At 36.5% G+C, this 22,302-nt stretch overlaps 1 protein-coding gene across 2 annotated transcripts; it reads right to left on the reverse strand.

The window, feature by feature from the left end:
- Window positions 1-9,573: 9,573 nt before the first annotated feature.
- LOC104599156 (bZIP transcription factor RISBZ4-like) lies at window positions 9,574-16,325 on the reverse strand. Of its 2 annotated transcripts, none has more exons than XM_010261565.3 (6): window positions 15,870-16,325; window positions 12,246-12,366; window positions 11,653-11,815; window positions 11,445-11,520; window positions 11,196-11,321; window positions 9,574-10,110 (listed from the first exon to the last, which is right to left on the reverse strand). In XM_010261565.3, the coding sequence occupies exons 1-6, from the start codon at window positions 16,194-16,196 to the stop codon at window positions 9,763-9,765; spliced, it is 1,161 nt and encodes a 386-aa protein (XP_010259867.1). In that variant the 5' UTR covers window positions 16,197-16,325; the 3' UTR covers window positions 9,574-9,762. The 2 variants fall into 2 exon arrangements, with proteins under 2 accessions (XP_010259867.1, XP_010259866.1); XM_010261564.3 differs by having other exon boundaries at window positions 11,653-11,863; window positions 15,870-16,323.
- Window positions 16,326-22,302: the final 5,977 nt, after the last annotated feature.

Genomic DNA, 22,302 nt, shown 5'->3' on the forward strand with positions numbered 1-22,302 from the left:
TAATTTCCCTTATTTTATACCGTCATGTGGTAGCCGAAGCTTTGTCTGTGTTTTCCGGAAAACGTTAAAGACGAAACGAAAGCCCTGTACGTTGAGCACATTATCCTAAAATCTTAGCCGTTCATACAGTTTAGTGACTGGCTAGTGTAGCCAAAAGAAGAATATCTGATCTTAGGATAAAAAAGAGTACAAATAAAAAGGGAAAATCTATCTATTATTCGGGAAATGGGTACATGGTAACCGAAGAGTTTTCACCGATCAAAATCCATTTATGAATTTTGATAAGGGTAAAATACAAAAATCTCTCCTAAATTTTTTTACAATCATAAAAACCTTTATTATGGTTTCATTTTAATAAATACCTCCCTTGAAACCTCCCTTCTAGTTTAGTGACATCGGTTTTTCTAAATACCCATTTTACCCTTTTATAAACTATTTTATATACAAGCAAAATTACTGAAATAATCCTATTTTAACTCAACAAAAAATTTAGAAGATGAACCGTTAGAGGATGTTTTTCTCAAGTTAAAATAGGGTTATTTCAGTAATTTTGTATGTAAAATAGTTTGCCAAAGGGTAGAATGGGTATTTAGAAAAAAAAAAAAAAAAAACTGATGCATTAGTTTAGCATTTTCTATCTAGAAGGTGAGGGAAGAGAGGTTTTTGTCGAGTTTCTCAAAAGTTCAGGGGAGGAATTTATTAAAATGAAACTATAGGGGAGGTTTTTATGATTGTTAGAAACTTTAAGAGCGGTTTTTATATTTTACCCTTTTATAAATAACACTTGATTGGCTACCACATTTATAATTCCAATTGATTGGTCAGAATTTTTTCAGATATCATATCTTTTTGATATAATAGTAAAACCCAAATAAGAAAATTAATACAAGGCCATGGTGAACACGATTCGGTTCCATTAGGGGAAATAGATTCACTTCTCACGCCTTACAACCACCTGGAGTTGCGCATTGGGAATATCTTTTCTGAATAAAAACATATAAGCAAGGAGATACTCCCAATATATAGTTGCAAGTGGTTGTGAGTATAGTGTGAGCACCGTTTTGTGATGAATGAATTCGAGTTTCCGTTAGGGTCAATTGTGGTCTTGGTGATTCCATAGTCAGTTTTATGGTTTATTTAGGAATCAACTTTTTCTTTATCTAAACAAATAAAAATTGGAACCTATTATAAAAAGGGTAAATGACTTAAATATACCCTGCTATAAAAGGGTAAAAGATTTAAATCTATACTATATATATATATATAAAGTAAAGTTGTCAACGCCACATGGCCTCTCCTTTCTCCAAACCCCCATCTTGCACTCTCCTTAATTCTCTCTCCCTTACCATTCCCACCGGGACCGGATCTAGTAGGCACATCAAAGTAAGCACATTAAATGAGCACTTATAAATATTTTGACAACTGTCAAAAGTGGGTATTAATCTTTTTCAAGGGTCGGGTGAGGGTATTTTAAGGGACAGGTGTCAAAATAATTTTTCAAGTGCTCATTAAACGTGCTTACAACTTTGTGCCTACCTCATTCAAACCCATTCCCACTACTCCTAAGCCCCTTGTCAAAAGTCTCATTAAGCCACGTAATTAGGGACTCCAATAAATAATCAACTTAATATAATAGGAAACTAAGTGATCCATTAGAAAAAATCTATTAATTCATGATCCTTTTGGGGAGTAAAAGGAAAGGAAAATTTACAATAAGAACCTATAGTGAACCAACCTGTAGTTCCCTTTCCAACCGCACTCGCAGCCGGGCCGTTGTGAAAGACGAAAGAGACTCGCAACAAGGAGATCAGGGAGTTATTCAAGCAAGTCCATATTAACACCCCTCTCCTCAATGCAATACAACATGTCCTGACCTACGCCAAGTTCTTGAAAGAGCTATGTATTCAAGCAAGTCCACATTAGTGCGGTTCTCCTAAACCAACTCCCTCGGAAAATGAAAGACCATGATGCTCCTTTAATAAGTTGTGTCATCTCTGGAATTACTTTCGATCGGGCCCTATTGGATCTTAGGGCCAGTGTAAATCTGCTTTCCTCTATTATTTATGAAAGGTTCAGCATCGGCGAGTTAAAACCTACCCCGGTAATTCTACAACTCGCCGATCGATCAGTTAGGACTCCTCGAGATGTTATTGAGGACGTCATTGTCAGAGTAGATGATTGTTACTTCCAAGTGGATCTTATCGTCCTAAACATGACCCCAACCAAGGAACTGAACCATAACCCGATAATCTTAGGGCGTCCGTTTCTAACAACTACCAATGCAAACGTCAACTATAAATCAGGAGAAATGGACATTTCATTTGGGGAGCAGAAAGTCCGATTAAATGTATTTAGTGCCACTAAGCATCCAAACCTAGGGGAAGATGTATTCAAGGTAGAGGTAGTGGATGACCTTGTAGATGCCTTGTCTACCCTTTGGTTAGCCCAATCTGAGCCCTGTCCGTGTAAGGAAGAAAGCGAGTATGGAAGTACAAATGTAAGAAGTGAGTGAGTGTGTCTGGCTGAAGACGTTAAACTTAACGTTGGTTGGGAGGCAACCCAACGTATTTTTTAGTTGCTTTTGCTTTTAGGATTAGAGTTGGCAGACTTTGAACCCCTTGGGAAAACTCTCTTGATTGTTCCCTTTGGCCCAAGTCCCTTTGCAACATTCTAGTCATGCCATTAGGGACAATGGCACTTAAGTTGGGAGGTGAGGAAAGAGAGAGAAAATTTGAAAAAAAAAAATAAGAGCTAAGCCTTTAGAAACGTAGAACTAAAACTTTTACTAAGAAATTTTTAAGTTTTTCCAAAATTGATAGAAGAATATTGAATTTTGTAGAAATTGGTAGCAAGTGATAAAGTCAAAATTGGTCTTATTTGGATGTTGTCAAATCCATTTAGAAATTGGAAATTACTCCCAAGTTTGCCCTTGATAGGATAAGAAGGGAAAGATTGAGAAATTAGACAAAAATTCTTCAAGTCATTAGAGACAGCGGACTACCCTAAATAGTGTTTCAAAAAAAAAGGAATAAAAGGTCAATGGACACCCTAGACTTAGTAACCGGATCTCTTCACCTAAGTGCAGATATTTGCGTCAAACGGAAAAGGGAATGCCAAAGACAATCACCTAACACTTAGTAACTGAGTCTCTTTACTTAAGGCAAGTGTCGAGATTCGCATCAAACGGTGGAAAGTACCAATAAAAATGCATCTCAAAGTTCAAGGGTATAAATCCATTGTTAGAAATGGTAAGAAGAATACCTGTCCGATTTAAAAATCAATCTCAGCTTATCGAGACAGTCTGCAAATGGAAGGATATATAAGATTTGTAAGCCAAGTTTTTGTAATGTTCAAAACATAATGGTTTTATCCCTTAAACCCAATATTGATCTATACAAAGTTTGAGAATTCTGGAATCAAGATACTTCGCTAATTTTGTCAGGGATGATCTTACAATGAGAATGATCTCTTTACTCAGTAGGATTTTAAGGCAACATTGCTAAGCGACTAGCAATGATCAAGTTGGGGGTGTGATAACTCTGTATTTTGATGACTTAAGGGCATCATTTCAGGGGTATTTTAGGCCTTAACATAGTCAAAATGTGTCATTTTCCCTAGTTAAATTCAATATTGCGACATTTGAGGGTCCCTGTACAAATCATAAGGAAAACTGGGGAACTTTCAGGGCTGAAATGCAGTTTTTGGGAAGCTAGTGTGAATTTCAACTGAGAGAGGGGGTGTTTTTTATGAAAAACTGAGCACAAGAGGGTGCCTCCAATCTGCCAAACCCAGATAGGCGCCCCTCCTACTGTATTGGCATACTCCCCTCTCCTTAGCAAACCCTAGGTCGTCTCCCCACTCATTCTTTTCACCTCTAACAAACCCTAGCCACCCTAGGCTATCAAATCTCCACCCTTCACTCTCTCCAAACCTCTAATCCCAACCATCCAAGCCTTAGCAGTCCCTCATACCCTTAGATCTCTCCCTAGACAGCATCCTAGCCTTACACCTCACTACTTAAACCTCAACCAATCACCTTAGGGTGTCACATCACACCAACCAATCACTTTTCTCCAGCTCTAGTTACCCAAATCTGCTCCCTCCATTCTGGGTGCCCAAATCTCAACCCTACATAATATTGGGCGCCCTCTCCTTCTCTTCTCAGCCTTAGGATCACCTTAGGACAATCCTAACCCTACATTCTCAATCCTAGGGTGTCCATATTTTTGCATAAACCCAAGAGATGCCCATCTCTTCCTCTCTAATCCTAGTTATGTCCACCATTCTTTATAAAAAGGATCCAAGGGGCCCTTGAGAAGGGGTTGGTTAAATCACCCAATTCACAAGGCTAAGGTTTCTTAAGGAGTTCAAGGGTTGTAGAAAGGAAGGACGCACAGATCTTATCAAGAGGGGTTCTTGCAAGCAGTCCAGCCAATCTGCAACTATCGCCACTAGATTTGATCAACCATCCCTTTCGTTTTCTTTATTTACTTTTATGTTATTTTTATTCCAGTAATCTTTTAGATTTAATTTCTATTTGTTTGTTTGTTTTGTAGATCTGAATTCGTCCGGTTCAAGGCTAAGGTGTCTCGAGGGGTTCGTGGGCTGAAAGGAAGGAGAAAGCTTGTATTTTGTTTTCCCGGACAGCTACCACCACTGAATCCGAATTCTGGATCACTTTTATTTGTTTTCTTTTGTTGATTTCAGTGTTCTTTAATTTTTGAATTTTAATTATTGTCTTGTTTCATTCCGAACCTTTAATTTCAGTATTAATAAATTCCATTTTCTTATTTTCTAAAAATCCCAAATCCATTTTCCTTTTATTTGTCTGGAACAAAATAATAATAATTTTTAATCTTGCTTTCCTGTAGGTTTGACCCCTTCCTCACCACGTACTACGTTGTTTAAGGTTACGTGAGGATTGGAAAATTTCCTAAATTATTAAATTTATGTTATGAAGTGGTTAACGACACGCTTCTGGCAACACCGGGTGACTTTGATTAGAGCCACACTTGCCAACCTTCTAACCTACTTCCTTTCAGCCTTTAGGATTCTCCCCAGGGAGGCTAAGAAATTGGAAAAAGTAATGAGAGATTTCTTGTGAGAACTAGGAGAGGTGAAGAAGGTTCATCTAATTAGAGGAGAATATCATCAACAAATAACCAGTAGTTGAACTTACATAATCCCCTTTCAAGCTTGAAGCCAACAAGCCTACCACTATCCATATCATGGAGCAAATTAAGATAATGAGGGAGGACATCAATATACAAGATGAATAAAAATATGGTGATAAGGGGCAACCTTTTCCGAGTGCTCGTGAAGTTGAGATGTGGACACTTCTTTCATCATTAAATAAGATATTATACTACCTTGAAGCAATATAAGCACTGATTAAAACACAAAATTTCTTTAAAAAGCCATTGAATTTAAGAGTGTGAAGTAGAAAACTCCATTCAACTTTTCTGTAGGCTTTAGGAAGATCAACCTTCAACATAAAACTTCCATCTCTACCTTTTACTTTGTGCATAGAGAGAAGAACCTTAGAGGCTATAAAGCAGTTATCCACAATCTAACGTCCAAGAACAAAAGAATTTTGGAGAGGTGCGACTAAAGTATCAAGAAAATGCTGAAGAGGATCAGTGATGATCTTTGCAATAGATTTATAAATTACACTGGAGAGCCCAATAGGCCGATCAAAGATCAGCCACAACCTCAATATCCTTCTTCTTCAGTATCAAAATATCAGTGGAATTAAGTGTGCCAATGATGCTCGAATCTTGGAAAGAGGATTGAACAAATGCCACTACGTTTGCACCCATGACCTCCCAACAGTATTATTGATAAAAGATGGTTGGCATCCCATTTAGCCCTAGAGCCTTGTATGGGCCAATAGAAAAGATAGACTAGTTATATAATCTCTTAGGGGGTGGGAGTCCTGTAGAGAATATCATTGGTGTCATTAGGAATGACAAATTCCAAAAGGTCATGAGGCATATTGGAGAAATCAAGATTATTCGAAGTGGTAATTTAAATAACTGAGAAAAGAAAGCTTCGGGGGAGAACCTGTGCTTGTTTACACTTCAAACCCAATGAGCTTTCATGTGAGGGGGGTGTGTTAGAGAATATTAACCTATTCCTTGGTCTTGAAGTGTGAACAAGCACACCCATACTTTGTGTTGAAACTTAATTAATTATAATGGAGTAATGAGGATCGAACACTAGACCACTTGGTCAAAGTGGCTCTGATACCATCTCAAAGAACCATTCAACCTAAAAGCTTAAGCTGTTAGGTGAGAGATTGATGTCATTTCTCTAATAAAATTTAATAGTGGTGCCCCTCCTCCTAGAGAATATTTGGGGCTAAAAATATATATTAATTGTAGGTTATATGACAACCATAATATGAATGTAGAATAGATGATAGATAATGTGATATAGGGTAAATATAAATGGTGCTACTACAAGCATTTATTTGTCAAGGCAAATATAACAACTGATAATAATGCTTAGTTTTTCTATAAGGGAAATCAGGCATTATTGACATATGCTGCCGGTTCAATCAAGTATATCGAAAATAATTTTTTGAAGCACTAAGGACATCTAAAATATTAAGGCCCTGTTTGGTTCGCAGGAAAAGGGATTTGGAATCAAAATCGGGATGGGCTATATATTCCGATTTGAACTGTTTGATTGGATAGAATTAGAATTCCATTCCCATTCCTACTGGAATGGCATTTTTCCCCATTTGAGGAAATGACCATTCCTTCTCCCTCCCTCGGGAATGAAATCCCATTCCTACTCATTCCCATTCTTGTTTGAACCAAATAGATGGGAATAGACAATTCTGATTTCAATTCCAATGTATTTTGATTTCAATTGCGAATCAAATGGACCCTAAATAATACAAGTTGGCAGTCCTCATAGACATGAGAGAAAGTCAAGCTTTAATCATATTTTATAAATTTATATTGATTTTAATTTTTCAAGAAAAATGTTCAAAAACAACTGCAAACTTTACTCCAGGTTGAGGGTTGTCCACCTTAAAATTTTATTGAAATGAAATAATCAAAAGATTTTATAGGGGAGGACATAGCCCACCTTGCCCCAAAACCCATATACATGATATTCACACCCTTATCTCTCAAACCCAACCATAAAAACAATAAATTAATCAAGTCTAATCTGAGGAATATACAAGAGATTATTAAAATAAAAATTGTATCATTCCCATGGAAGAGAAGAAGATGATTGAAAGCAAAAGGAAGTGTCTTTGTGAACCAGATGCTTTGAAAGAGCATCGGCAACATAATTACCTTCTCTCAAAATGGGAACAAACTCCACTCTGAATTTTGCTGAATTGAGTCTAACCAACCAAAAATAGACCATGCATGGAAGTTGAGCCTTGTTATTTAGGACCTCCAACATGAGCATTATTGAATGTCTCTCAATAGTGACTTCCCATAGTCCCAAAGCTTTACAAAATCTGATATAGCATCCAAATTAAATTGCTCTATATTCAACTGAAGTGTTGGTACCATGCCCATATATACCACTGAGAAAATGCAAAGACAAAACAACCCTTCTTATTATTCCACCACCCCCATAAGGGCCTAGATTACCAATACAAGCTCCATCAGCATTGCTAAAGTGGCAATAATTTCTTTATCCGCACATCTACCATGAGCTGGATTTTGAAGCAAACTGATCGGAGGAAAAGGAGCAAACTAGTTCTCAACCCAAAAATTAATCTTTCTTTCTCTTATATATACTAGTAAACATGTACATGCATTTGCACGTGACAATAACTCTAAGACAAAACTATTTATAACTCATGGGCAATTTCTGAATGGTTACAAGTGGGCAGTTTCTGAACAGTTATAAGTGGACAGTTTGTAAAGTGAAAGTAAAGGACACATATGCCCTCTTTATGCCCACTGTATTCTTAGACAAGGGGATAGAAAACGTCCAATGAAAATTCCAGAAAAGGGGCCATTCGCTCTTTTATAGATAGTATAGATATGCCAAATGGAGTGTTCGAAAAGAAAAGGAAGGTAGCCAGGATTGCATTTCCAAGTGTGAAAGATCCATGAAAATAACTACCTTTTTTTAAAGCCTTGATCATCTTTAATTGCATTAAAGAAATCAAACCAGCAACTATTTATAGACATAGCTCTCCACAAAGATTTTTGCCTGAAAATTTTATTTGTCTTCAATGCTTTTCAGCCCAAGGCCCTCTTCATCAGGAGAATGACAAACATTGTGCCATCATGAGACCCAGTTGTGTTTTCCTTCCCAGAGTTCGACCAAAGAAAATGCTTCAGAATTTGTTCAAGTCAAAGCCGGATACTCCTAGGAAGATCAAAATCCATTAAGAGATGCAAAGGAATGGAGGATAGCACATGTTTTAGAAGGATAAGTTTGCCCCTGCAGAAAGAAGCTTGCCTTTCCAAACATGTAGCTACGAGCTTTAACCCTTGTGTATGGGAACCCCCAGATATTTGCAAGGATGGGCCTGTCTATCAAAACCGACAGTATTTCTGATTATATTGATTCTAGTGGCTGATAATTTGCTAGAAGAGTAGAAAGAGCTTTTCCTTTTGTTTATCTTTTGCCATGAAGCTTCCTCATATGCTGAAAGAAAACCATTAACTTTCTTCAGAGAGTTCGTTGAACCATTAACGTACGGGGAGAGTGGATCTCCTTGTCGTAAACCTCTGGAGGATTAAGTAACCATGCATACATCCCTCTAACAATTACATACAATTTTCTTCATTAAAGAAATCCAGTCATTAGAGAAATCAAACTTAGAAAGAACAACAAATAAAAAATTCTAGTCCAAACGATCATAGGCCTTCAACATATCAAGCTTAAGAACCACATAACTGCCTAGAAGTTTACTGCAGTGAAAAATAAATAACAAATATAAACCATGAGACAAGCACAGGAATTAGGGGTGAGCAAATAGAAAGGCTATACTCGGAATTGAATGAAGCTGACATTGAATTGGCTTTGGACCAACCCTATCCAATCTATTATTGATTAGGTTATATGCCCACCTAGGCCGGTTACAGGGGTTAGGGGTTTATTCTACTTGAATCAACCTAGAGAGCCAACCTTGGTTGGCCTTGAAACCAAACTTGCCTTGAAAAAACCTAAAAAATACTTTGAGGATGTGAAGATTTTAACCCAAGCACTCGTGTTTACAAACACCATGGTCTTACTTAACTATTGAGTCGTTTAAATGATTGGATCATTTTTCTTCAATTTAATATTTGAATATGTATAATAAATAATGTAAAAAGTAATATTTACACATGTAAATTATAATGATAAATTTTAAATTATATTATTATTGTTATTATAAAAAATCAAGTTTTAAAGAATATATTTCATTTTTCTTTTTTGGAGTGGTAAAAAAAGAATAATTTCCATAGGTAGACCCTAGAACGGGCCTTAGAAACCACCAAGGCCAAAATTGGGCCTATAATTAAAAACTTGGAAATGATCCCTGCAGGGTAGGTTCCAACTTCTGCCTTGGAAGCAAACTGATGGACCCAATCTCACCCCTAACCGTAATAAAAGTAGACTTAAATGATTAACTACCTTTTAGAAAGCAAATGTCACTGTACTTTGCTAGGAATAATAATTAGAAGGAGAAAGGAAACACAGTACAAACTCAAAACAAAAGTTCTTTCTTAGCAATAGGAGCTTTTTAGAGCACAACAAAGCCCTAGTTGTACATTGACATTATATGACTGATTCTCATGGCCAAATCTCAGATATGCAGCTCACAGCATCACTCATTCTGTTTTGTAGATGTTCCAAGCTTGCTATCCTCTGCAATGGTGCTGCGTTTCCATTCAATCTATTCTTGGCACTACCATTATCAGCATCCCCATTTTCCAGTCCAAGGGATGCTACTTGTCTGTTAATAGACATGCCAGCATAAGATGCATCTTCTCCCGGGGTGCCCACGCTTGGTAAGACCTCTGGCACACGGCATAAGTTGTGGGTATTAAGTGATTGTGGTGAACTGGAATGGTTTTGAAGGAGATGATTCAAACTACAAGTCAAAGAACCTCGAGCAACCATATCCTCTGCCAACCTAACCTGAAATGCATTTTGGGTTCTTTTAGAGCATGTTTACACATTGGTAATGTGTAGATCAAGAGACAAAATTAACAGGGGAAAAGACCATATAAGATGACCTTCATTTGCATACATGTTCATGATTATGGTTGTGTGACTAAAGTAATCATCAGAAAGAATTCCTTGCAATTGAGAATGTTGAGACATTGAAGTTTTGTGTTGAGAATAAGATATAATAAACATTTGATTTCTGAGGCTGAGGAAGATGGATAGGAATATCAGGAATTACAAAGCTATATATGATTATATGCAGCAGGTGATGTCGAAAATTGTTGCATTTCATTTACTTAACCTCAAAAGTTACAATGACTACAGAATTTCACCTTTGCAATGAAGTTGGCATGAAAAGAAAATATTTTAAGTGAGTATGTGCTCCAACCAATGCTCCACAATCTAATTCTTGTTATTAGTATGGTACTATGATTACATATTATTTCATCATTCATGCTGTACCCAAGTTATAGAGGAATAGATAATCTCAACAGAAGATAAATGCAAGTGAAAAGATCCACAGCAGCAGCCAGCCCTTAAAACACAGTAGGATATTATAGACAACTCCATACTTTCATGAGCGCCCCTATTTAAGTTTTATTTCTTTGATACAAGGGCTCGCTGCCATTGCTATTTGTGCACTACCGTTCTTCACTATAGAATCTAAGGATTAATTACTGGTCATTTAGTTGGTTATCAGTAAAAAGAACTTTAATTATGTACAATATTTTTTATCATCTTTGGTGTTTTTTACCTAATACTTACTATTCACTGTATCATTTTTATATTGGATAAATAATTTGATTTTATTAGAAAGTTATATGATAAAACAATTTTATATCACAAATTTATTTACATGTATGTGATAAAACAAAAGAAAACCATGTAATTGTGTTTTGGAATTGTTTAACCATTGTGATATAGATGGGCCCTATGGATTAATTTACTCATGGAAATTATTCTAATATTTTTTGGGATCTTTAGATCCTTTTTTCTCTAATACTGAGATATCACTCATTACTTGCATGGCAGGTAAGATTATTAGTAGCTTATACCTTCACTCTCAAAGCTTCAACATCTGATTTAAGCACCCGGTTATCAGTAGCAGCTTCATGGAATTGTTGACTTGCAGCAGTCAGCTGCTTGTACAGTGAAGCATTTTCCCCTCGTAATTGATCAACCTGAATACAAATTAAAAAAAAATTGAATGAACCTATTGAATAAGATATATATAGACCTCAAAGAAGAATTGGACTACTATACACAGGTGACTTATTCAAAACAGTCTCATTGAAGATTGAGACCTGCAACTCAAGATCAGCCAGATGTGCTTGTTTTCTTCTCCTCGATCGTCTAGCAGATTCTCTATTTGATACCATCCTGATATCAAAACAACCACCTCAGTGAAGACTAGAATAATATCCAAATACATATATCAGCAACAGTTCTATCTGAACTCGTAATATTGCAATTTCTATATATGAACTCCTTATTGGGTACATTATAATGTACCTTCTGATGCGTTTTAAGTCGATGGGATCCGTGCTTTGTTCACAAGACCCAGCTTCTATTTCCAAATCATCCTCATCTGATTGTTCTCGTGAAGAACCACTATTTGCTCCCTGCGCTTGGGTATCTCCGCTTTTAGGTTTATGAGCAGAGGTGGGGCTTCCAGCTGACCCAGTTCCAGTGCACGCAAATGTCAAACAACTAGATGCAGGACCTATCAAAAAGTAAAACCCCATACAAAACCAGATTTACCGAGGGAGGTTTTATTGAGTAGGGAAGTTAGCATTTACTATAGTCGTCAGCATCACAAGACCTGTGCTTACACTATCATATACACACACACACATGCTTCGGTCCTGTTTACTTCAGTCAAGATCTTAGTCCTTCAAGTACTAGAACTAAAATCTAAGCCATTATGCAAGCATCGCAGTCATTATACAATATAATGCCATTAAGTATGGCTTGAGTGATCAATGACTAATGCTCTTGTTAGACAAAGTTCTGTTCTGAAACAGGTCTGTGTGCTCACATAGAGATCGATTATGTTATATGTATTTATATGGTGATCATATATATTTATATCATTAGTGTCTTACCACATATTGATGACTGTGAATCCATAGTGGCTGAAATGTTGGAATGCTTTGGCGTGACATTTTGAGACCAGACTCGGTTTTCTGTTAATCCACCGTAATTTGTAAAGCCATTTAACGTGTCCTGCTTTCACAGACCGAGAGAGAGAGTTCAAACTCCTTATGAAGAAACAAGCCATTAAACACAGCCTTCTATCATGGAGTAACAAGTTCCAACAACCCTCTCATGAAGAGAAAAAGGAAGGAAAAAAAAGTTTTGAGATTGCACCATGGAGTAGCCTGTTCCGGATGTGCAGCTGGAAAGCTTTGTGAGGTTAGTGTGAGGAGCGCTTTGTGAGGATCAGATCCGGGCTCTATAATTTAGGTACATTTGTTTCATCAGCATAACAGCATTACAACCATCTTCTTTACTTTTTGAAGTAAAAAAGACAAAAGAATCGAGGAAAGGTATGTTCGATACTTTCCCAAAAGTTGCTTTTTAGAGTAAAAGTTCAGAGTTTAAAGAAGAAAAGTTCTTGTGTTTGTCAGGTTTCATTTTTTTTTTCTCTTTTTCTTTTATTCTTTTCAAAAGCAGAGAAAAAGTAAACTTCGTTTTAGAAAAGGTAGACTTTACTGCTGTTTACTGTTTAAGATTATGATGGGGATTCTAATCTATTTCTAAGGGCAGAAGGATTACTTTTTTATACGAATTAGAGCTTATAGAAATGCACCCTTAATTTTACATTTTTACATTTTAAGTTCCTTAGGCTTCTTTTTTTTTTTTAAGTGGATATTTGTTCTAAAGCAAGCTGAATTTTTCCTACTGTGCAGTTTGGTTTTCTAAACTTTGAGGCTTTAGGGTGTCAAAATCTCCCAAGCAAGAAATTCATGATTTTCCTAATCAAAAGGCAATTTACCAATAAATGTGCTGGATGAGAGTATTGCCCAGATGGTGTGATGTATGCTTTGGTTGCCAGTACATTGAGGGGTGTTCTACAATATTAATGTTTTTGTTTTCATTTGTTTTTAGAAAAAAACAAAAATATTTTCTTGGACTCTGTTTTTGTTTTCAAAGGGAAAAATAAGTTGATTCTGTTTCAAAAAATAATATGTTTTTAGAACCAACAAAATATTGGTTTTTAAAACAAAAATATTTTTTTAATATAGAAATTATATGATTTATGAAATATAATGTTGAGTAATTAGATGAAAATATGTTTTTGAAACCAGATCCAAGAACAAGTTTTAGTTTCAGTTTTGAAAACAAAAAACACATACACAACCAAAACATGTTTCTTGTGCTTTTGTGTTACGAAACAATCTGTTTTCAAACAAGATGGTATTGATTTGTTTTTAAAACCTATAATAAGAAAAATAATTTACATTATAAAACACCCCCTTAGATATTTTAATATTTGACCATATATGGATTAATGACGGAAAGGAGTTAATTTTGGAAACTTGCCACGAAGGTATATATGTGGCTGAGATGGATTACAAGCCATCCTGACCTGAAATCTGATAATCACCAATAGAGTACTATTCCCTAAATTTGAGGAAAGAAATTGGATTCGAAAGATGGAAGTCGCTCTATTAGACTAATGGGTCTAGCCACATGATGTAGAGGTTATGGATTCTGATAAAGAGTCCAGTCATTTCTCTATACGAGCTTATGCAGTATAAAATGGGCCATTGACTCATTGTGTTTTAAACCTGGAAGATTGACTCGCTTCAATTTTACTGAGTCAGCTATGCTACTTAAATAACGAGTTGATAGGTTTTAAACATATGTGAAGAATACAATTTATTAAACGTAATCAAAATAGTTTATATAAAAAAAAATAAAAGAATAATATATTGAATGTAAATGGTGGAGTCAGGTTACTGTGTCACCACAGGCGTGCTTCCCACTTAAATAGGCCAAATCACCGATCCCAATGTATAAACTAATTTTCTAATCCACTCACTGAGTTTGAACCTGAAATAAATGGCTTAGATTTGCAGACATCTTCAAATCCCTACCCCAGATAGAAGCAAAGTTTAAAGTATTGTGCCGATATTTTCCTGATATACCCCGGGTGAGACCATGATTCAGAGGATAACAGGAACTTAAATCAATTTCTCTGAACCAATTTTAAAAATAAAAAATAAAACATAAAAAAGCACTGACCCAGGTCAATGGCCCTACCAGCATATCGGCTTGTGTCAATACTCTAAACCTTGGATAGAAATGAGGGCTGGAAAAGGATTATCCCATGGTTTTTGGGCCTCGAGGAATCTATACATTATTAGTTATTTTGCATCTATCTTTATTTTATATATTTTATTTTTCTTTGTTTTCATGATTTGAGGGGAGTTTAGAATCCCTAGACTTACGGGGCTCTTCATTCAAGAATCCACCGGCTGTGATTATCAGTTATCCAATTTGGGGCTGGGTTGATTTGATGGAAAATAAGAGAGAAATATAAAGTTCGACGTAAGTTTTTATAAATTTCACAAAAGTACTTTTAAGAAATTACTCACAACTTTCTATTTCTCTTATTTTCTATCAAACGTAGCACAGCCCAAAATCCTCAACGTTAACCTAATACAAACATGAAATTGGGTTGGTTTTGTAAGGTTTGTGTTTAATCCTTAACTATAAATTTACAAATAGTATTCATGTAATCATGGTAAAATAGGATTCATGTAATTAAAGCTTAAATGGTGACAATGATATTAACGTAATCTTACACATTACATTTTTTTATAGAAAAAGGATTAAACTATGATATATTGATATCGGAAAGATACGATACCAGAAAAGCTTAAACCTTTCCAGTATCATGGATTGTATAATTGGTCAAAACCTTTTCAGTATCATGTCTTTCCGGCTTCATAATTTTTTCTAAAAAAACAGAAATTAAGGATAGGGTGGGAAGAATAAGTTGCACGTGAGGGCCACTATCCACGGATTTGATTCAATGCCTCCTAAATGTACCATGCAACCATCTCAACTACTGGATATTAATGAGATGAATTTAAAATGCTATAAAACGATTGAAATATTATAATTTATTAATAAAATATATTAATGGCAAATATGTTACTAAAATCAGCGAATATCTCTTATCATTTCTGGAAAATATTTTTAATATATGATGGTAGTATCCTGTGGGTAGGGTTCTAGTGGCTAGTAGATCCTCACACGGTTCCAAAAGCATTAAGGTAATGGGTAGCGTTCAAGCCCAATCCTTGTTTTTTTGGTAACAAGCCCAACCCAAATTAAGGTATCTCATCTCACGGGCCCCAACTCAAGCCCACAAGGCACCCAACTCTATTTTTTATGGATTATCATCACTCAATCATAATCGATTGATTTGATCATTCCACTAATCCACATTTATTTTATTGCAAAAAAATAAATAAATAATTTACTTCGATAGTTCGAGAACACCAAATCTTTCCTCATTCATGTTCTATTAATTCTGCACGAATTTGTAAGACAGCAAGTCCACGTCATTGGATTTGTCCGCTTCTGGTCTCATGGACGAAGAGACAAGCCCAGCCAACGTGGAATTTTCGGTTCTCGTCCACTCTGATCTCATATTTCCGTGAAAAATAAAAATAGCTCAGCAAAAATAAAATTAACTGAAACAACTAACTTACCGGACGATCTCTGAGTCCGCCGAAGCCGAGGTCGTCGGCGGCAGCGCAAACGTCTTCGAAGGTTTTATCTTGCACTTGGACGCTGAAGAAGCCGTCGGGTTCACCGGAAATCCTCGCTCTCTGGACCCTAACTTCTCCAATTCTCTCTTCTTTTGAGCTCCGGTTCTCGTTGTCGCCGATTGGAGATGCCACCGTCGGCCTTAGGAACTCCTCCAAGTTCAGCTCCGACGCGCTTCGCTTCATGTTGCCACCGAAGATCGACGAATTCAGATTGCGTGGTCGAGTGGCGTCGCAGCCGATCAGCTCGTCCACTGGTTTCTGATTCATTGGGTCTTCGTTGGCAATCTGATCCTCGTAAAGCTTTAAATATATCCGATTCAATCGATCGAAGAGAGAGAGAGAGAGAGAGAGAGAAGCGAAAGCAAGGAAAAGAGAAAAGCAAGAACACAGGCCAGTTTGCAAAGAAAAGCCAACATTATATGAAACCATGCTTTGTTAAGTACAATTACCATAAACCACCAACTTCTGTCTATAATTACTATTTATACCTGCCTTTTAGTAGTCTAATAGTTGGCTAGAGTAGAGCAACACTGTTGCACTGGTATTTTATACGGTATTTGATAGTCCAGAGAATTAGAAATATATGGTTCCAATCTAAAGGTTTGCATTCATGGAGCAAAGCAGCAATGATCAACCCTTACGCAACACCTTTTCCAAACCGGATTTCCTACTCACTACTACCCACTCTCTACCCACCGTGAATTGCATCACACATCTCTATTATTATATTATGATTTGATAGATTTGTGGCTGCAATTCACGGCGAAAAGAGAGTGGGATATTTGTGCATGTTCAGTCAAAGAACCCGAATGGCCGGATCTGCTGCTGATACTAACATACTAACTCATGGTGGATAGCCTATCCCGCAGTGCAAGAATCACTCTCTACTCTGTTTATCCATTTTTGTTGAATCCACATTACCTACAATTAAGGTTTAAAGTATCAATATGTATTGTTTTGAGACCTCTCCGATACATTCCTACAGTGGGTGTATTGTTGTTCTAATCAGTTGAAGAGGTGGAGAGCCTTAAACCGATCATATGAATCAATTTTGAAAAAAATAAATAAATAAAGCAAAAAAATAGTATTGATATCGCTCGATACGCCCCTATCGATGTATCGGGTGTATCAATATTTTGAACCTTGCTTACGACAAGCATTCTAGAATAACAATAACTCAACGATCCCTAGTGAGGCAGTGATTATTTTAAGTGAGAATGATTGTTGAGCTCACCCCAGAATTCTTAGTTCCATTGTACAGTTGGGATAGGTGCCAGCTTGAAATTAATGTTAATACATGGTGAACGTTGATGTTTAGGATGGGGGTATTTGATATTTTGAATTGTTGTAGGTCTGCATGGAATTTAGAATTTTGCGGTCAAATGCAGTGTAATTATTCGTTATTTTAATCAGGTATTGGTTTGACATGATATTTTGTCTTTTTCACTCAACACAGGTGTGTTCAAAAATCATTGGAGGGTCATTAAATTGTTCTATAACCCTGGTCATAGGTCATGTGTACCCGATCTGCCTTTTGCCACGCTGTGTATAATGATTATGCAATCAATCATGAGTGAATACATCAATGTTCCTGTCAAGAATTTTTTTTCTTCTATGATATTTTATATGAAAGGCTACACAATAGAAATAACCCATCCCTCAACCCATAACACCCCCCAATCAGGTGTAGGCAAAATTCAATCCCAAATCTCCATTACGATTAATGAGACACAATGTCCCATACATATATATGAACAATGGCTTTCGATTAAATGATGCAAGGCGGGGCTATAGCAATACATAAAAGACTGTGATTCATCGATATAGCCCAAGGCTGAAACCGCATCATAACAAAAGTGAGCTCGAACATAACCCCACGTATGTGTTAAAGCTGGGATAAAACATGAAATCATGGCTTTCAAACGTATTTGATGCAAGGGAGCCTATAGCAATACATCAAAGGCTGTGATTCCGGGTTATATGGCCCAAGGCTGAAGCCGCATCATAGCAAAAGTGAGCTCAAACATTATCTATTGATCATGCAGGTAGAAAGCAATAATGTATTTTTCATTAATTTGTATTGATCAACTTAAAATATTTAACACAGAAGCAGCCACCGTAGCAAATACAGCCTTAGCTTTTTCTCTTCTGAATATTAGGGTCCGTTTGGTCTATAGTTAGAATTAGAATCGAAATCAAAATCCTTTGAAATTGGGACTGGAATTAGAATGAAAATTAGAATAGGCTGTAAAGAAATTTCATTCCCCAAGCCAATGGGGGAATGATATTCCACTAGGAACGAGAAAGGGATTCCAATACCACGAACCAAACAGTTGGTAATGGAATGGCCCATTCCGATTTTGACTCTGGACCCCTATTCCCAGGATCAAAATAGCCCTTTAGTTTTCGTATCCATGATACTACGTGATGCACATAGGAGATGCTAAGGGTGTCAATTGGACTAGATTTGGTCCAATCTGATCCAGTCCAATGTAAGTCCATTGCAAATGGACTAGGTCCAATCCAATCCAATGAATATTTTGGACCATTTTGGACCAGCCCAATTCAATGTTTGGACCATCCAATTTGTTCAATTTTTTTTTTTTAATTTAGATTGGTTTCAACCTAAACCCGGTCCATTGAATCATTGACACATATATTCTCATTTTATATCAATGGACCAGATATTGGCTTAATCCAATCCTATATAAATTCATTATGAACAGATAAGGTCCAATACAATCCAATAAATATTTTGAACCAGATTGGACCAATTCAATATTTTTTATTGGTCTGTCCAATCCAAAACTGATGCATTGACACCCTCGGGAGCTGTTTAAAGAATAGAAAAATGGTTGTTTGGAAGTTTGTTAGGCACGACACTTTACCCCTTTCAGTCGATACTTGACTTAACTAAAATTTGGTCCACACCAATAATACGGAGAGTTTTGACCAATGAAAACTCACCCATTAATTTTGATAAATGACGCCTAATTTGCTACCAGGTTTATGAATTGGTCAGTTGTTTTTTCTATATCATATCTTTTTCATATATGCTTAAGATGCTTCCATACAATCCAAATAGCCAAATTTTTTTCCATTGCAGGAAATGAACGTGACCAATATAAAAAGTAAATATATGAGGTTACACATTAGGGCTGGCTGTCAATGGGTCGGATCCAATCTGACGGATTCGATGAATTCAAACCGATTGAAGTCAATTCTGATTCTAGGAATCAGAACCGATGGATCAATTCCGGCTCTTAATATATTGTCCCCATTATTATCAATGTAAAACCGATTCCAGTTCCTAATATTTATATAAACTATTTTTAGCAGGTCTATTATAATTAAGTCGATTGGATCAGAGCCAATTGTAAAAACTGATCAGTTCGATTCTGAATTCAAAATTACAAACCCTAATAGATCTAATTCGGTTCCAAATCGTTAATATTTCTTTATCGGATCAGTTCCGATTCTATCCGGACCCGACCTGTTGACAGCCTGACTTGTGATCAACCAATTTTGGTCAAATTCTGACGAGAGAATGTCATAGGTTATTAGGTGGGCCACCTAGAACTTGATCAGATTTGATGGCTATAGAGCCCTTTTGATCTCATTGCATTGTTTTAGGCAGTCAGCCAGTCATAACTCAAGTGGGTCCACATGCATCGAATTGGGAGATTCAGCAGGGATGGCACTTTCCGCAATTAATGACAAATAGCGGGGCTAAACTGAGGGGAGGGTGCAGTATTGGAGGTTGATTTGGACTCGCACCAAGAACAAAGCAGATGCCGTGAATGCAAACTTAGAGAGAAAAGATTTAGAGAAAGGCTTCGCCCCCCAGTTTCCAGATCTGGTTATCTGACAGCATCGCCTTTTCTTTTGTTCAGCTTTAAGCTTTTAACGCCTAACTTTGTAGGTCAAATTACGAAAGTGCCCTAAGTTCTTGCCATCCCAGAACAATCTTGATGGAATTAACCGTCTATGGTCCTAAAAAGTTAGGTTGTATGTATCGAGCTGGAAGTAGATGCAGGCATGAAGCTGACGTGTACACCACTCATGCTTTTTAATATATTTGGAAACAAGTATGAAGTATAGAGATGGAGGTAAGCCACTTTGGAGAAGATTTGGAAGCACAACGGTGGGTTAGAAAATTTTTAATAATAAAAGAGTAAAGGAAAAGGGAGACATTGCACTTTATTATCCTAAGTTATCCGATCACATGATACCTTGTACAACTAAAAAATTTTTGAAAATATCAAAATTATCCTTCAAAAGAAGATACTGTTCATTGTTTTTTATCATGAGATTGAACCTGTTGAGGTATTTGAGATTCGATACTAATGAAGACATCATTCATTATTTTCTACCTTTAGATGGTAGACCTACCTGTAACCAGAACGGGAAGGAGGGAGGGGGAAACGACACCTCTAATTCCCTTCCTCTCCATCTCTCTAAGTATTTCATAGGCCTTATCCAATTACTTTTTCTTGCAGAACCCACTTAGCAGATCATTGCAGCTCAGAGTGTCAAGGCAAAACCCTGTTTCTTGCATCTTCAATGCAATAGAGACGGCATTATCCGAATCAAAATTTGCACTCAAATCATTTGCATGAACATAATTTTGCATCAATGCAAATGAATTTGCACTGCAACCAAACGCAGGCGCCTTAGGATCAATTGGAAATAATCATGCCAAGAAAAAAATATGGGTGGACAGTAAATACTGATGGAGCAGCAGTGGGTATTGCCATCCGTGATCAATGTGGGAATTTTATTATGGGTAGAGCTCGAATTATTTAGGCCTCTTCTCCTTTGGAATCTGAGGTTCAGGCGGTTTGGGAGGGATTGTCACTTGCTGAGTCTATGGCCATGGATCGGGTCGAAATTGAAAGTGATGCTAAGAAGGTTATTAATCTCCTATCTTCAACCACCTTGGAACATTTGCACATTATTCAAGATTATAAGCAACTCCTCGCTCGATTTACAGTTGTTGAGTTTCTTTACACATCTTGTTCTTGTAATGGATTAGCCCACGGGCAAGCCCAATTTTCCATTCGGAACAAGAAATCCATGACCTGGTCTTCAATTCCTGGGTTTATCAGGTCATTGGCATTTGATGAGATGTAATCTTGATGATCTAGTTGAATGAATTTGCCTTTGGGCTTCAAAAAAAAAAAAAAGAATAGATGTTATTTAATATGGAGTCCACAAGTGTTCTTAGTTTCCAATGTAGTTAATACGGTGAAAGACCTAAATTCAAAATTCATCACCTAGCTGAAGATGGTGCAACTATATTGTAAAACCTAAGGTGGGAGACAGATAAAAGGCTCTCCTTTCTCTCTTAGGATCAAGGTTGCAAGAGCAAGATAGTTTATCTATATTGTTTACCCTAGTCTCCATTTTCTATAACTTTTATAATTGTGGATTTTAAGAATCCAAGTAGGAGTTTCAATTTGCTCTCCTAGTTGAATGGGAAAGCCAAGTATTAGGAATCAGAAAACCAATCACTTCCCTCTTGTCCTAAGCTAGTTAAGTTTTCCTTATTCTCAGAACTTTGACCAGCAACTTTGAACCTTATCTTTGTATGGTGTGAGGACCCACAATGATCTTATTTCAAACAAAAGGGATAAGCCCGCATATTAACATACATGGGACAAATTCACTTCGTCTTATTTAGGCTATGTTTGGTTTGAAGGAAAATGTAGGGAAAGGAAAGGAAAGGTAGGGAGGCCTTTACAAATCTTGTATTGGTTTTCCTGTCTTTCCCTACCTTTTCCTTCAAACCAAACATAGCCTTAGTGAATCATCCATGCACATATTAAATCCAAATTCGGCCCAATAATGTGTTAAATATATAACTTTGACTTGGGTTTCAACCATCTTCTAAGCTCAAGTCCAATAGGTTAAACTAAGAAATGCCCATTAGGTTATTGGACTAATAAAACATCTATAGCTAATTTTTTAACCAATAACATAGAAACGCTGCTGACAAGGAAGGACCTTGACAATAGCATTAGAAAAGCACACTAACCCGGCTAAACCATCATAAACCCAAATTAGACCAAATTTTTTAAGGCCTACTAGCATTCTATTTCAAAAAAAAAAAGATTAGAATATTTCAAAATAATAATAATTAAGGGGTAAAATAAGAAAAGACAAAATATAGGAAAGTTCTAGAAAGTAAGAGGTCAAAAACATTGAAAAGTAAGTATGAAATTATAGAGAAATTGAGGTGCAAGAATGTGCAGTTGGTTCGTATGATGCAATAGAGACACTCCAAAGAAGATGACAATTCAAATGATAAATTGAAGATTGCTACCAAGAAGGAAGAAAAAAAAGCTGACATCAAGCTCCAAGTTCTTTAGTT

The sequence above is a fragment of the Nelumbo nucifera genome, chromosome 2 (genome assembly GCF_055504915.1).
Source record: "Nelumbo nucifera cultivar China Antique chromosome 2, China Antique-T2T, whole genome shotgun sequence".
Classification (NCBI taxonomy): Eukaryota; Viridiplantae; Streptophyta; class Magnoliopsida; order Proteales; family Nelumbonaceae; genus Nelumbo; species Nelumbo nucifera.

Excerpts from the sequence above, each read along its gene's own strand:
- LOC104599156 (XM_010261564.3), bottom strand. The coding sequence starts at position 16,196 with ATGAATCAGAAACCAGTGGACGAGCTGATCGGCTGCGACGCCACTCGA. Across the intron at positions 12,367-15,869 it reads GCGGACTCAGAGATCGTCCG|GACACGTTAAATGGCTTTAC; the intron begins GTAAGTTAGTTG and ends CTGTGAAAGCAG. Across the intron at positions 10,111-11,195 it reads TTGAAGCTTTGAGAGTGAAG|GTTAGGTTGGCAGAGGATAT; the intron begins GTATAAGCTACT and ends AATGCATTTCAG.